The following is a 15,722-nucleotide window of genomic DNA, read 5'->3' on the forward strand; positions in this document are numbered from 1 at the left end:
GTATGTAAATTAGGCCAACTAGCAACAACAAGACATATGAGGGTTTCTTGGTCCCAAGGACGGGAACAATTTTGGGGAGGTGAACACTTAATTTTAAACAAATACAAGAGGGACAAGAACGCACAAATACTGGATTAGGATATTCTGTTATACTTGGAGGTACACCGAATGATCACAGGGAAAACACCTTTCTAAAACAACAACCTTTCCCACAAACCATGACTTTAGTGTTTGTGTAACAACATCCCCCGGAGGCACCTGGGGATGGAGGAGGTCCCTGCTAGGGGCTGGGCTGTGGCGGCAGAGGGCGCTGCAGCCAGGGCCTGACCTCTGGTTTTGTTTCATGGCTCCAGAGAAACTCCAGCACCTCTGAATCAGTCAGCTCCCTGGGGTGGCTTCAATGTATACAAACTCACCAGGTAGTCAGTAATTGCGGCTGCTATAAATATTACCATTACTATACTGAGAAGATGGATAAATGAACATGGATGCATATCTACTAATTCATAATGAGTCACAACTGTCAGAGAGACATGCAAGTTGACTCGTACATTCCCTTCCTAAAAAAATGGCCTAAAGTGCAAGCCCTTACGCTGCGAAGGGTTGCAGAGGCACAGAAGAGGAACAAGCTCATGCAGACGCTGTTGCCATGGTCACTGGTGCTCAGCCCGAGGGCCTGGCCACTCACGGGCACAAGGTAGAGGGCACCGGACTCTCCCAGTCCGTGTGCTCTCAGCACCCAGGCCTGCTCTCCTTTTGCGGGGGTGCCCTCTGGGCTCACGCTGTCCTGCTCTTCCTGTTTCTGACTTGAAAGACAGTCTGTCTTTTTAAAGATGAATTCCACAGCTACCAGATCTCTTCCTTCACATGCTCATTTTACTAGTTTAACTCACGGAGTTTTGGGGGACCTCCTATGTATGTAACCAGAGGTGTAACAATAAATAAAGAGAAATGATGGAAACTGATATAAGCTCCCTAGTTTGGCAATATCACAAAGTCCACACGAACCCACCCAGGACGGCAGAGCGTGCGCTAGGACGGAAACGCAGCAGACCAGTGGGCAGAGAGGGAGAAGCACAAGGCAGGCAGGCAAAGGGGAGGAGGAGGAGGGGCGGTGAGCTGAGAGCCAGGCCCAGACGAGGGGCGCTCAGGCCACGACCTGAGACACGACCGGCAAGTGAGGATGTTCTTGAAGAAAATGTCCTGGTTTTTAAAATAACATGCAAAGCCAACAACAAATACATACTTACAGGTTGATTTCCAGGTGTCACTGCAAAATCCAAAGACTGTCTTAATATTCTAAAATAATGTGATAAAGACATAGAAAGCCAATCCTCAAGATCCTTCCACATGAAGACAATAAAAAGGAGTAACAAAATGTTGGAAAGATAAGGTAGTAAATAACAGAGAAATGGCAATGTAAGCCACATCAGAAACACGTGTCTGAGTTGCACAGAGCCACGGAGCCGGGATGGCCTCATTAGACATTCGGGAGCACACGGTAACCAGAGAACAGTCATCTTCATTTAAACACAGTCCTCACTGTAATCAACTAGTCTACAAACCACCAATTCTAAAGGATCAAGTGTTCAGGGCAGCCTAAAGCATTATTTTAAATAAAATGACCATAAAGGTGGAGGAAAAGAAAGCAGTGATTGTACTCATAGCTGATATTGTTAATATTCCAGGATGGAGTCAAGAAGAGAAACATTCTTTTAGGATTAAGTCAGTCACTTTAAATTTGTGGGACTGGAACAGGTAAACTCTCTTATTAATCTTAAATTATTTTTTAAGGTTGAAGAGAAAATAAATGAGAAGACACTTAAAAAAAAATCAGAACCTCAACTTTCCATTGGAATTAAGTGGGCAGTATTTTAAACACACACGGACTGGGCACCATCCCTGACAACACAACTGAGGGCCCCAAGGCTTTTCTGAAGTGGATGATGCGTGTGTGTGGGCAGGAGTGAGAGACGCAGGTCTGGAGAACCACCTCTCACAAAGGCTTGGTATTGCTATTTCTTCTCCAACATTCAGCCAAACTACTGATTCTTGAAACAAAAACTTGTCTGAATATCCAGAATACTGTCACTGAGAAAAATACACCACGGGAATCACATGTCATTTTTTCCTAAAAACAGATAAATGAAAACATTTTAAAGAAAACAGTTGGGACTGCTGAGTCACTGGCCAGCTACTCTGCAGAGTCACTTTTGGACTTGGCATGAGTGAGAAGCAAATGTTTATTATTTCAGGCTACAGAGGTGTCAGGGTTCATTTGTTTCCAGAGCTTAATCCAGACCACCACAGAAAGGAGTGACTCATATTATAATGAGACTTAAAAACACATTCTGTTCTAAATGGGACAGGGCAGGGCTGTGTACAGAGGTTCAAAAATCACAGTATTCCGGGCTTGAATCCCACATTCCCACTACTTATTTATTTTATGGACCTTATGTAACTTCTTAGGAGCTTAGTTTTCTCACCTCTAAAAATGAGACCATTTCTTCTATCTCATAGACTTCGTTTAAGAATTAAATAGCAGGACTTCCCTGGTGGTACAGATGGGAGCCTGCCTGCCAATCCAGGGGACACGGGTTTGATCCCTGGTCCGGGAAAATTTCACATGCCGCTGAGCAACTGGGCTTGTGGGCCACAACTACTGAAACTCACGCACGCAAAGCCTGTGCTCCACATCAAGAGAAGCCAACTCAATGAGAAGCTCCCCCGCTCACTGAAACTAGAGAAAGCCCACGCAGCAACAAAGACCCAGCGCAGCCAAATATAAAAAAAAATTAAATAAATACCGTTTTGCCTCAGATAGTACTAAAGAGTTGCAAAATTAATTAATAAAATGACAGTCTCATTTAAAAATTACACTTTTAATCATGTAAAGGTAATGTATTATTTTATATACTCAAAATCAGTTTCTGAACTCATTCAACAAATATATATCACACCCTGAAAATAAGCCAGGCACCATTCCTCACACAGCACTGGCCATTAACAAGACAGCAGGAAATCCCTGCCCTTGTGAGGTTACATTCTAGAGGTCTTAAGCCAAGCGTAAGCAGGAGAGGGGCTCAGAGGTGGTAGGTTTCTGGATTTATTTTCAAGTTTTGGAACAAAAGAACTTGTTGATTGAATGGATATTGGGTATTGAAACAAAGGATGCTTTTAAGATCCGGGGATGCATTTGCTGTTAACGGACACTGGGAAACTGGGGAGAATCACTGTGGGGAAGATCAGGAGTTCAGTCCTGTCCCTGACAGATCTGAGACATCTATCAGTGAGTCACGTCGCCAGCTGGATATACAAAAGTTGGGTGTTCAGTGGGGAAGGGCTGGGAAGAGAGACATACTAAGATAAACAGAGGTAAGGTTTACCTAGCGAAGCCTCTGGACTTAAAAAGATTTCTCTGTCCTCTCTACAATGGTAGTGGATGATTATGTCGATGAATTACATTTCTCTGTGCACTTCTACTTTCTAGCTCCTTTTCCTTGGGCCTCACTGTGCGGCTTGTGGGATCTTAGTTCCCCCACCAGGGATCGAACCAGCCCAGGCCATGTCACTGAAAGCACCAAATCCTAACCTCTGGACCACCAGGGAAGTCCCTGTGGCTCCTTTATGCAAGGAATTCTGCCTTGTGTTAAAGGTCTATAGTTAAGGAAAGTTATTTACATTTCAGAAGTTTGCCTTTTAAACACAGGTGGTTAAGGGACTTCCCCGGTGGGCCAGTGGTTAAGATCTGTGCTTCCAGTGCAGGGGGTGAGGTTTTGATCGCTGGCTAGGGAATTAAGATCCCAAGACACTGAGGCGTGGCTGGGGGTGGGAGAACAGGCAGTTAATACATTATAGGGTAAGTATACTCATCAAGACAGAAAAAAATCAAAAAGTTCTTGAAAACACTAATGTGCAGGACCTCCCTGGTAGTCCAGGGGTTAAGAATCTGCCTGGTAGTGAAGGGGACACAGGCCTGATCCCTGGCCGGGGAATATCCCACATGCTGCGGAGCAGCTAAGCCCAAGGGCCACAACTACTGAAGCCTGCGTGCCCTGGAGCCCACGTGCTCCACAACAAGAGAGGCCACCGCGATGAGAAGCCCAAGCGCCACGATGAAGAGTAGCCCCCACCTGCCACAACTAGAGAAAGCCCACGCTCAGCAGCAAAGACCCACTGCAGCCAAAACTAAATAAATTACTTAATTGAAAAAAAAAAAAAAAAAAAAAGCAATGTACATTAAAGCATGCTTAAGCCATTTATCCTCAGGAGGCTGTGTTATGCTGGAGGCCAGAGCAGGGAGCAGTCACCGGCCGCTCCTCCCACCGGCCCCCAGTCAGCCTCAGCACAGGTGAGTGCGCACAACCACCACGCAAGGAGCGGAACAAGCCAAGACCCTGAAGGCATCGGGTGGACTCGATACAGCAGTGACAGCAATGCTGTTAGTGCCTGAAACTCAGCTCTACTCCATCCAGCACTTACACAAAGAACTGCTTATATATCTCCATGAAACAAAAGAAGAAGTTAGGTTTATCCATCAAAATTACAACACTATGGCTAAAAAACAAATGCACAGACATTCAACTTCTAAGTGGAGAAAACAATACATATCTTGCTAGATGCCAGACTTAGAGAAGATTAAACCCAACCAACAAAACACTTAGAAAGATCCATATAACTGAAACATGCATTTTTATTAGTCACTGCTTTTTAAAGAAATGAGTAACATCTAACATGGCTATTAGCAGTAGTAAAAATTTAAACATCCAACCATACGTAAAATTATCTTCCGTTCTCATAGTGGTTATAAATGCATAACTTGTAGAATTAGAATTACTGAGGTAGAAAAAAATGAGAACCCAAAGTAGATGAAGATGAAATATGTCTGTACCATTATTCATGGTCTAGCACCTCAGTGTTTGCTTTTGGTTTCATCTAAAATGTTTCATCACATTATTTCGATGTAATTTCTTTACAACATTTTCTAAAATCTCTTTATTAAGTTATACTTTAGAAATCTTTCTCAGTGTAAAGGCTAACAGAAGAAAACTCAGGATACCCACCCCTCACTGCTCCTGAAAAAACACTTGCAGGTTTACTGATCAGGCTCTAGTCATCAGCTGGTACTGGGTTTTCTTTTTACTTTTATGAAAATATATATATTTATTTAAACCTGTCTTTTGAATGTTTAGTCTGAAAGCTACCAATTTTGTGAATCTTGATTTCACACAAGTCAGAAGCACCAGAATAAAAAGAAAGTCTCATTTAAGTATCATTTGCAAAGCGGAGTCTTGTTAAAAATATTTCAGGCCATATTCTTTAACTGGGGACATAAAGTAATAAACTGTATCTTCCAACATAGATAAAAATTCAAAAATAAATTATAACTATGGACTAAAATATAATATTAAAAGAAAAGAAAGTCTTTCTGTGAGCACCCAAATAATTCCTTCTCTGTATATTGTGACACAAGAGCATTTTCAGCTTTCGGGTTTCGACAAATCCTGTTGTAACAACAACTCCCTCCCTTCCCCGCCTCTCTCGTCTTAATTCTCCCACAGCTCAAAAAATGAGATGGAGAACCTGGTATTTATCTTCTAGCCCCATCAGCAGTTTTCACCTCTCAGATTTCTGTGCTGCTCGTTGCTATTTGCAAGTTAACTTGGTGGAGTTTTATCATTAATATTCAGAAGCTGTGAATTGAGCCTCATGTATGTGGTGTCTCTTCATCAGACCTTACTGGGGTTCAACTGAAGACGACTGACAGAAGAGAGTTAAGACACTGAAGGCTACTGACAAAAGGTATGGAAAATGAGAACCTTCCATAATGCTTGGGGATCTAAATATAGACGTTCCAGTATAACGTGGCTTGAATTATAAGTTGTAAAGCTGTTTTTAAATGCTAGATTTGATATAAATAAATCTTGTCTGGAAAACTGACTTTACATTTTCATGAAGTCCAGTTCAGAATTTCTTTGGGAAATAGCTCATAAATTTAACATTATAGGTTCTGTTCCATATGCAGCAGATTTTGGAAGCATGAGAGCACTATTTAGAACTAGGTTTTTACATGTGACCTCTCTGCTTTTGCCTACTCTCACAGTACTTCACCACCACAACCACTGAGACAAAGTATGCCTTTATTCTCTCTGAGACAGAAATCTGAGAGAACAGGCCACAAACTGTACCATGTTATGGCTGGAGACAGAGAGAGGAAAAAAAAAAGCTTTCACAGCACTAGCTAAGATGCCAGTACATTTTTATGACAGGAAAAGAGTGACCTTCATTTTGGAGAATGAATTCTAAATATTTTATGCAGAGGGAAGCACTTAAGAGTCCAACATTCACTAGTAAGTGAGCACTGTGCTAACTTAATGCAATGTCATATTGTTTACACTGATTTTGGCCGTCTGTAATTTATCACTGCCAGCACTTGTTAATTAAGATGAACAGGCTGTCTGCAAGTCTGAGTTACACTGTAATTTATAAAATGTATTGGTTAATGGGAAGAAAAGACTTATAATTGGGAAGCTGAGCACAGACTGCACAGACTGATCAACATATAAAGGTTACTCAACCAAAGTGAAAAAAAAAGAAAAAGAAATGAGATGCTCATAGGGAACGCTAACAGCAGTCTCACTCTTAAAGAATCCCTTAAGCTGAGAGTGGTCTGAGAAGGCAGCATCTGAGTGAGCTGACTGGAGTCTGAAATGTTAAAACTCAAACCTGAAAACAGCTGTTATGAAACGACAAACATGTGCTTTATTATTTTTTTTCTAGAAACCTTAACTTCTATTTTGGTCTCAGATATGAAAAGAAATTTGGAAAACAAAAAGAATGAACTGTAGAATGGCAGGCAAAGCCGAGGTACTCTGATGCTACTGACTCTAGGAATTCAAAATCTCAGAGAAATCTCCTGAAAGGGTAGAATTTACATTTTAAGATTATGAACAAAAATAGAACAATCGAATTCAGACAGCCCAGGATTTAACCTCTTGGGGAATCAATGTTATTGTAACTATACTGAACTATACAATTATATTCAAGGTAACACAGGCATGGAGTCTTGCATTACTGTACATATTTCACAAAAGCCAGACATGATGGACCTTGGTGAGTCTCTGAAGCCAATCCATTTGCCTTATTAATTCCTTCTGGAGTCTCTCTCTCTCTCGGTGAGAAAGGCAGTGAGGGAAGTTGACTGTTAACAGTGTTTTTTTCCTCCAGATGTAGTAGCATTGTCCCTGCTTCCCACAGGAAGCATACACGAGGATTTCACCAGGAATTATTATGGTAGGTAGAGGGGGACAGGGTGAGGATGCTGAGAGGGGCAGAAGTGGGAAGTGGGCACTGCCGATCTGCTGCTGAGGCGATCTACCACCTAAGTGTCCTGATCTGAAACAATGGTGATAGCCAAGATTATAGAGCTATGGTTTCCTTCAGCTCTAAGAGTCTATGAAAATGAATGGAATCAGCCTGAGGGAGGAAGAGGGAAAAAAAACACCCAAATGCCATTAAATACCAACTGTCACATGACATAAAAATCTAAAAATACTAATAACAATGTCAGTTATAATTTACTGAGTACCTTCCACAGGTTAGATAACTTCACTACCATATTTACCTCCATGATACAGACACTATGATCCTCCCATTTTCCAGAAGAGAATATGAGGCACAGTGGGGTTCTGGAAAGCCAAGATTTGACCCAGGTATTTTATTAGATTCAGAGCTCATACTGCCTTGTGAGAAACAGACATGAATCATGATAGAGCCATTCTAATACATCGTTCAAAAATTAATTTGGAAATGCACAAAAGTCAGTTTTGCTGTATTTCAGAAACTATTATATTTTCCTCAAAGAAGGCAGTAAATATTGCCAGATTAAAACACAGCAAGCACTATCTTTTCCCTCTTATAAACAGAAAGGGAAGGAGGGAGCAAAGAAAAGCATGAATTATTTTTGTTCCTTTCTCAAATACAAATGATGTGGTTACTTCTGCTTTGTACTTTCAAGATCCTATGTCACTACTTCTGAATCGTTTAGAATAACCGGTTTTGCAGCAGACTTCATTTGGGTCAGGGAATGGTTCTGGTCCCCACTAGAAAGGATCTCACATTCTTATAAGCAAAAGACAGTAGGCTCAATTGTTTCAGTTTTGAGTAACTTATACCTGAAGGGAGGCAATGGCATGCCTTAGGTAAAGATTTTGCAAATTGGAAATCAGAGATATCATGCTAGTGAGTTTGAGTTCTTTCTATTACTTCCTTCTCCTTCTTTAACAGTTCACTTGGGCCATGTGAATGGCATAGAAAGTGTTTAATAGATTTTTTTTTACTTTTTTTTTTATTAGTTGGAGGCTAATTACAATATTGTAGTGGTTTTTGCCATATATTGACATGAATCAGCCATGGATTTACATGTATTCCCCATCCCGATCCCCTCTCCCACCTCCCTCTCCACCCGATCCCTCTGGGTCTTCCCAGTGCACCAGCCCCAAGCACTTGTCTCATGCATCCAACCTGGGCTGGTGATCTGGTTCACCCTTGATAGTATACATGTTTCGATGCTATTCTCTCAGAACATCCCACCCTCGCCTTCTGCCACAGAGTCCAAAAGTCTGTTCTGTACATCTGTGTCTCTTTTTCTGTTTTGCATATAGGGTTATCGTTACCATCTTTCTAAATTCCACATATATGTGTTAGTATACTATATTGGTGTTTATCTTTCTGGCTTACTTCACTCTGTATAATGGGCTCCAGTTTCATCCATCTCATTAGAACTGATTCAAATGAATTCTTTTTAATGGCTGAGTAATATTCCATGGTGTATATGTACCACAGCTTCCTTATGCATTCGTCTGCTGATGGGCATCTAGGTTGCTTCCAAGTCCTGGCAATTATAAACAGTGCTGTGATGAACCCTGGGGTGCACGTGTCTCTTTGAGATCTGGTTTCCTCAGTGTTTATGCCCAGAAGTGGGATTGCTGGGTGATTTTTAAAATAATCATTTTTCAAATACTGAAAACTTTTCTAATATATATTTAATAATCAATTTTAACAGATGGGTTTAAACTATTCTTCCTTATTACCAATAGGTATTTTAATTAGAAAAAAAGTTTTTAAAACCTGTAATACTATTAAATCCTTTATCACCTATCCAACAGCTGGAATTCAATGCCTAAATCTCCTAACAAGATACATGCCTACCCTACAGACAACTTCAGCAGAGTTTAAATTTTAAATAAAACTACTACATATAAAATAACTAACAAGAACCTACTGGATAGTGCAGGGAATGCTACTCAATACTCTGTAATGACTTACAGGGAACAGAATCCAAAAAAGGGTGGACACATGTACAACTGACTCACTTTGCTGTACAGCAGAAGCTGTAACAGCGTGTAAATCAATTATACTCCAATAAACACTCTTAAAAATGTTAAACCAAGAAACAAAGAGGACATCTCTTTCCTTGACGCCATGTACCAAGCACCATCCGAACACAATCACTCAGCAAGCAGCGGCCCGGGCCTGGTGTCAGCCTCCCTCCGGGGAAGCAGCGTCCTCCTGCCCTGCTCGTCAGGCCTCGTCAGGCGTGTTCTCAGCTTTCACCCTTCACAGCAGTCTCTGTTTGTCTTGTCTTTCAGTCCTGATCTCGTCTTCTTTCCGCAGCCTTTTGTTACCTGGTTCTCCGCCGTGCAGAAATAGCGACAGTTCTGACCGAGCGCCGTCAGGGTTTTCTAGGAGGACAGAGGTCGCAGTGACGTCATGGCCTCAGCGGGCGTCCAGCTCCTGGCTTTCGCCCTGGCCTTATCTGGGGTCTCTGGAGTCCTCGCGGCCACGCTGCTGCCCAACTGGAAGGTGAACGTGGATGCGGGCTCCAACATCATCACGGCCATCGAGCGGCTGGAAGGGCTGTGGATGGACTGCGCGTGGTACAGCACCGGCATGTTCAGCTGCACCCTGAAGTACTCCGTCCTGGCCCTCCCCAGCCACGAGCAGGCCGCGCGGGCCGCCATGATCCTGGCCTGCATCCTCTCTGCGGTGGGGATCTGCACTTCCACAGTGGGGATGGAATGCACTCGCTTAGGAGGGGACCCGGAAACCAAGAGGCATGCCTGTTTTGCTGGAGGAGTTTGTTTCCTGTCTGCAGGGACCTCTGGTTTAATACCGACTGTGTGGTACACAAAGGAGATCATAGCAAACTTTCTGGACTCGACGGTTCCACAAAGCAACAAACATGAGCCTGGAGGAGCCGTCTACCTTGGAATCATTTCGGCCGTGCTGCTGGTGATCTCCGGCATGATCTTCTGCACATCCTGTCTAAAGAAGAATTCGGGAGCTTTGCTCCACCCATGCAAGCAGCCGCCCGTCCCCACCACACAGCCAGAGGACAGTTCGGCATATAGCCTGAAGGACTATGTGTGAAAAACTGTGTGATGCACATGGAATTTTAGGTGCCTGCTGTGACTTTTGTCTTTATTTTAAATACCAGAATTGTGCTTAACTTTCTACAAAGAATGTAAAATACTTTTACATTCTACAATGTAACTTACTACAAAAAATGTAAAATACAAAGAATGTAAAAAAATTTAAAAATGATGTTTTTCAAAATGCCAAACATGTACAATTATATCTGTTTTACATTATTTTTCCATTATTGTCATGTTTTATCTAAAGACTTATAAAAGAAAGAGGTTCTGATTGTATTAATAAGGCAATTATTTCATGGCCTTTCCTTTTAAAGATAAACTGTTGATACATCTTACTAACTGGTACTTAACTGGACTTCATAAAAGAACTAAACTGCCTACTGTAAAAAGCACCTTGTCCTGGTGTTAATTCAGGATATCACCTGCTTTTGCTGTCTCTGCCTGACAACCCCACAGTAATTTACCTCTGTTTTCAGGTGCATTGTATGACTGCACCTGAAGCACAGAAGATGTCCACTTGTTTCAGAGGTTGCCCAAACCCCACGTCCCCATCCACTGTTGACCTCCCAGTAAAGGAGGACATTTTTTACATTTTAGGAAATATAATCTCCATACAGTATGGCATTCAAAGATTAGGTGGAAATAAAGGAAACTGGTAAATGCTACCACAGCAAAGCAAAATCAAATTAAACCCAAACTGAAATCTCTAGGACTTTTAAAGCATTATGTATAAGCTAAGTGAAAACAAGAAGAGTCTGCTTTAAAGTGCTTACAAACTGCCCTCTTCTGGCTGCTAACAAGAGGACTCGCCAGGTTAGGTTCATTTACCCATAGCATTTTTGATTTACCACTATCATTTAATATCACACTGATTAGTATTTGAATGCTAAAGATTACTTTTAAGTTGTTTTTTCTTCTCAAGTTTGATTCATGTTAAAAAATGTTTTTACAAATGAGCTGCTTCATAATATTAGTTAATGGTTATGAAAATGTTTTAAAGAATAATGGATGCTTTAAGTTAGATTATCTTATATGTAATTCAGATATTTTAAGAAAGTAAAAACTGGATTTCCCAATGTGCAAAAAAACACTGCACAGAACTGTTTCTACTGATTTATTCATTTTAGCTTAGTTATTATTCATAATATAATGGTAAAAGGGGAAAGGCTACTTCATTATGCATTAATAACTCAGAAAGTGGGAAGTTATCTTTTATGTGAATAAATAATTGTGCATATGAAATACAGACTAAATATATTACACCTATTTTATTTGGTAGATCATTCTCTCCTGTATCATCATCAAAGAGCTAAAATAAAGATATGATTTCACAAGGGAATTAGGAATGCATTTATGTATATATTCCTTTTGAGTGGTCAAAATATCTTCTAAGCAAATGTTATCTATATTTTTAGCTATAGGACTTGAGAATATACTAACTTTACAGAATTTCGAGGATTTTCATCATAGCATATAATTTTGCAAAACTTGTTGCATATCTCTGTTTACCTCCAATAATATTGTTCATTTCATTGTGCTTTATACATAAAAAGTATCATCTGCAAAAAAGCAATTTTGTTTCTTTCTTGGATTTATATTTACTGCTTATTTTACTCTTGAGTACATATGAAAGCATAACTAATTAAACTGAATTATAATTAAGCATAATTAAAATGGATTATAATTGTAAATACTTTTATTTCTATTTAACACTTGTTTTATCTGATTTTTAAGGAGGACAACTCTGGTATTTTTCTAATTATAAAACTGACTTTTAATTTACATATTTTTCTTTTAGGCTCATCCACTTCCAAAAAGCATTTGAGGCAACTTAAAATAAAATTGCTGGGCCAATAAATACAAAAACCAAAAGATAAAGAAGCCAGGCTAAAATCACAAAGAAAAGGAAGACAGAAAGGATGCTGTTAAATAATCCTGGTTTATGGTTGTTAAAGCAATTAAATATGAACTTTAGTTTTGAACTTCCCAGGTAACCAGGTCAGAGAAGGCCACATAAGGAATGTGACAGCTTTGTCTATTGGCAGAAACCAGAGCTATGGTTGGTACCATACCCCAACCCCGCTCCCCGAGCTGCCGTGGGTGCTGGATGCTAATGGCTCGGGGATCAGGGGCTGCCTGTGCTGGAAGGTCAGGGCACCACTGCTTCCGGGAGGTGGAGTCAGACTGACTGACAGTGGTGCAAGGTGCTCCCCTGTAACCTTCCGTGGACTCGCCCACTGACTAAGCTTCAGATGATTTTACCAGAGGTTGAGGCCTCAAGAGCTGGGGGCAAGTGCAGCTGAAAGCTTCTAAAATGCTGTTACTCTCAAAGGTCACGTGTAGATGCCCCAAAGTGCTGACCTTTATGTCAGGGGTGTATCATCTTTAATTCATCTAAGATTGTACTGACACAATTTTACGCTTTCAGTCTGTACTATGTTAGGGTATTAGTTGCTCCATATACCATACTTCTAAATAGATAGAATAAGATATAAATTATATGTCTTAGAAGTTATAATCCACATTACTTTATTAGGATATTACAACTTAGCCCATAAATAATTGTTTATAACCATAACAGTAAGCCTCTTAATGAAAGTGAAAGAGGAGAGTTAAAAAGCTGGCTTAAAACTCAACATTCAGAAAACTAACATCATGGCTTCCGGTCTCATCACTTCATGGCAAACAGATGGGCAAACAATGGAAACAGTGACAGACTTTATTTTTCTGGGTTCCAAAATCACTGCAGATGGTGACTGCAGCCATGAAATTAAAAGATGCTTGCTCCTTGGAAGAAAAGCTATGACCAACCTAGACAGCATATTAAAAAGCAGAGGCATTACTTTGCCAACAAAGGTCCGTCTAGTCGAAACTCAGGTTTTTCCAGTAGTCATGTATGGATGCGAGAGTCGGACTATAAAGAAAGCTGAGCGCCAAATAATTGATGCATTTGAACTGCTGTGTTGGAGAAGACTCTTGAAGAGTCCCTTGGACTTCAAGTAGATCAAGCCAGTCCATCCTAAAGGAAATCAGTCCTGAACATTCATTGGAAGGCTGATGCTGAAGCTGAAACTCCAATACTTTGGCCACCTGAAGCAAAGAACTGACTCACTGGAAAAGACTCTGATGCTGGGAAAGACTGAGGGCAGGAGAAGGGGGCGAAAGAGGATGAGATGGTTGGATGGCATCAGACTCAATGGACATGAGTTTGAGCAAGCTCCAGGAGTTGGTGACGGACAGGGAGGCCTGGCGTGCTGCAGCTCATGGGGTCTCAAAGAGTCGGACACGACTGAGCGACTGAACTGATAACAGTAAGATCTACCTTTAACTGTCTCCTTGTGTGAGATACTCCTGTTAGGCATTGCATATTGATTATTTCTATTCCTCACCAACACCACTTCAAGGGTGGCATTATTACCCTATTTGATGTATTAAAACTCAGCCTATTAACATGACCAAGTTCTCAAAACGAGGATCGCTGGAATTCCAGGAGGACCAGCTGACTTCAAAGTACTTCTAGCTCTTCCACTAGTGTCTCTGTCACATCAATTAGAAGGGCCTGTTGCAATTCTCAGATTGTATCTAAGTGACTTTTCTACTATGCTGGAGTATAGGACAGTGATGTAGAAAGGATGTTAAAGCAGCAGATCCATGACCACAATTTATAACAGAAAAAAGGTGACATAAAATTTTGAGGGAATAGCTAATGGCTCAGGATTTCTCACACTTGAGTATGGCAGTCTCTCAGTATCTGTGGGGCACTGGTTCCAGGACCCCCACGGATTCCAAAATCAAAGGACACTCAAGTAAGTCCCTTACATAATGTGGCACAGCATTTGCAGATCCTACATACATCCTCCCAAATACTTTCAATCATCTCCAGATTACTTGTAATACCTAATACAAAGTAAATGGTATGTAAATAGATGACAATATGTGGCAAATCCAAGCTTTCCTTTTTGGAATGTTCTGGAATTTTTTTTCTATTTTTAATCTGGGTGTTGACTAAGTCTACCAATGTGGAACCATGGATAGGAGGACCGACTACAATGTGCAGTCTAGTTGAAAAAAATTACCGTGAAACCCCAGAAATGTATGGATTCTCAGGGGTTTTCAGATGCCAGCTTGAGAGACTTAAAACTAATCTTACATTCTCATGGAAGCATTTTTCAACTGTGAATCTGTACTGCAAACGAGTTTTGTCTTCTAATTGGTAAAATAATGTTATTAACTCAGTGAAATCAAAATACAAAATTACAAAAAATTCTAACTTAAAAATCCATTTACTACAAACTGTAAGAAACATTAGAATAGACAAATTAGTCTAATTTTAAGAACCTAAGAGATTGTGTTTTCTATAAATAGAAAAGAATTTGGGGTTCAAACTTTGGGAACTGTGCTAGAGAAGTTAATGAGAGGGACGAATCTGGCAAGAGTCCAAGTGAGCCAGGTGTAACTGTAATAGTTTTACAGCAGTGAGAGTTCTGTCATTAAAGCTTGATTAAGTTAGTTAAAGATGGATTGTTAGAAGGGTTAACTGATTCTTACAGGAAAAATCCTAAGATGGTTATAAGTAAGCCTTTCTTATTATATCAAAGGAAATTCTCCAAATCTAATTCTTAGAATTTGATTAAGAACATGTACTGAATTTTAGTAAACTTCTTCTGAGCATCCATGGAGAATTAACCTCCCTCTCTCAGCTCTTTCAGGACGCTGCCTGCATCTGTTTTAGCACTGAGTGTATTTTGTCTGTGTTGTGCTCGAGACTTTCTCTTCTTGTGTTTAGAAGGATTTAGCTGGCAGGACAGCCTTGTACTGTTATTTTTTATCAATTCTGTAAAAAAAACTCTTCCCCTTTCTTATGAAAATGAATTCTTAAAGATTTGCTCAATGTTAACTAACAGTCAAATATTTTCGGGCTTTCCTCAGAGTATTCCTGATTTCCCCTAACATGGTAAAACTACTTCAGAGAAGTAGCGTATTCTTTTGCAACTAAAATGTAATCGTTTCCTTTATAATAATTCATTCTCTCTCTTCCTTGATAACTGTTTTCTTAGGTTAGAAACAAATCACCTACATGTATTATTTACAACACAATGAAAAGTAAGCAAAGAAAATTGCTGTATACTTAGTTTGCCAAAAAAGCAAATATCCTTAATGGGGGGAAAAAAAAAAAACACATAGCTAGCTATTTTACAAATAATAATTTCATAAGGCCTTAATCCTGAAGGGAAAGTACTTTTAGTTAACTACGTGCATGTTCAGTCACTCAGTTGTGTCTAACTC

At 40.3% G+C, this 15,722-nt stretch overlaps 2 protein-coding genes across 4 annotated transcripts in view; one reads left to right on the plus strand and one right to left on the minus strand.

Moving 5' to 3' along the window:
• Positions 1-15,722, minus strand: part of TFB1M (transcription factor B1, mitochondrial) — a 64,395-nt gene that overhangs the window by 10,311 nt on the left and 38,362 nt on the right. The window lies entirely within an intron of this gene.
• On the plus strand, positions 5,374-12,009 carry CLDN20 (claudin 20). 3 transcript variants are annotated; one of them, XM_043888343.1, is made up of 3 exons: positions 5,374-5,802; positions 7,048-7,113; positions 9,676-12,009. In XM_043888343.1, the coding sequence occupies exon 3, from the start codon at positions 9,772-9,774 to the stop codon at positions 10,429-10,431; it is 660 nt and encodes a 219-aa protein (XP_043744278.1). In that variant the 5' UTR covers positions 5,374-5,802; positions 7,048-7,113; positions 9,676-9,771; the 3' UTR covers positions 10,432-12,009. The 3 variants fall into 3 exon arrangements, with proteins under 3 accessions (XP_043744278.1, XP_043744277.1, XP_043744279.1); XM_043888342.1 differs by lacking the exon at positions 7,048-7,113 and having other exon boundaries at positions 5,375-5,802; XM_043888344.1 differs by lacking the exons at positions 5,374-5,802; positions 7,048-7,113 and adding an exon at positions 5,813-6,350.

Source organism: Cervus elaphus, chromosome 26 (genome assembly GCF_910594005.1).
Source record: "Cervus elaphus chromosome 26, mCerEla1.1, whole genome shotgun sequence".
NCBI lineage: Eukaryota > Metazoa > Chordata > Mammalia > Artiodactyla > Cervidae > Cervus > Cervus elaphus.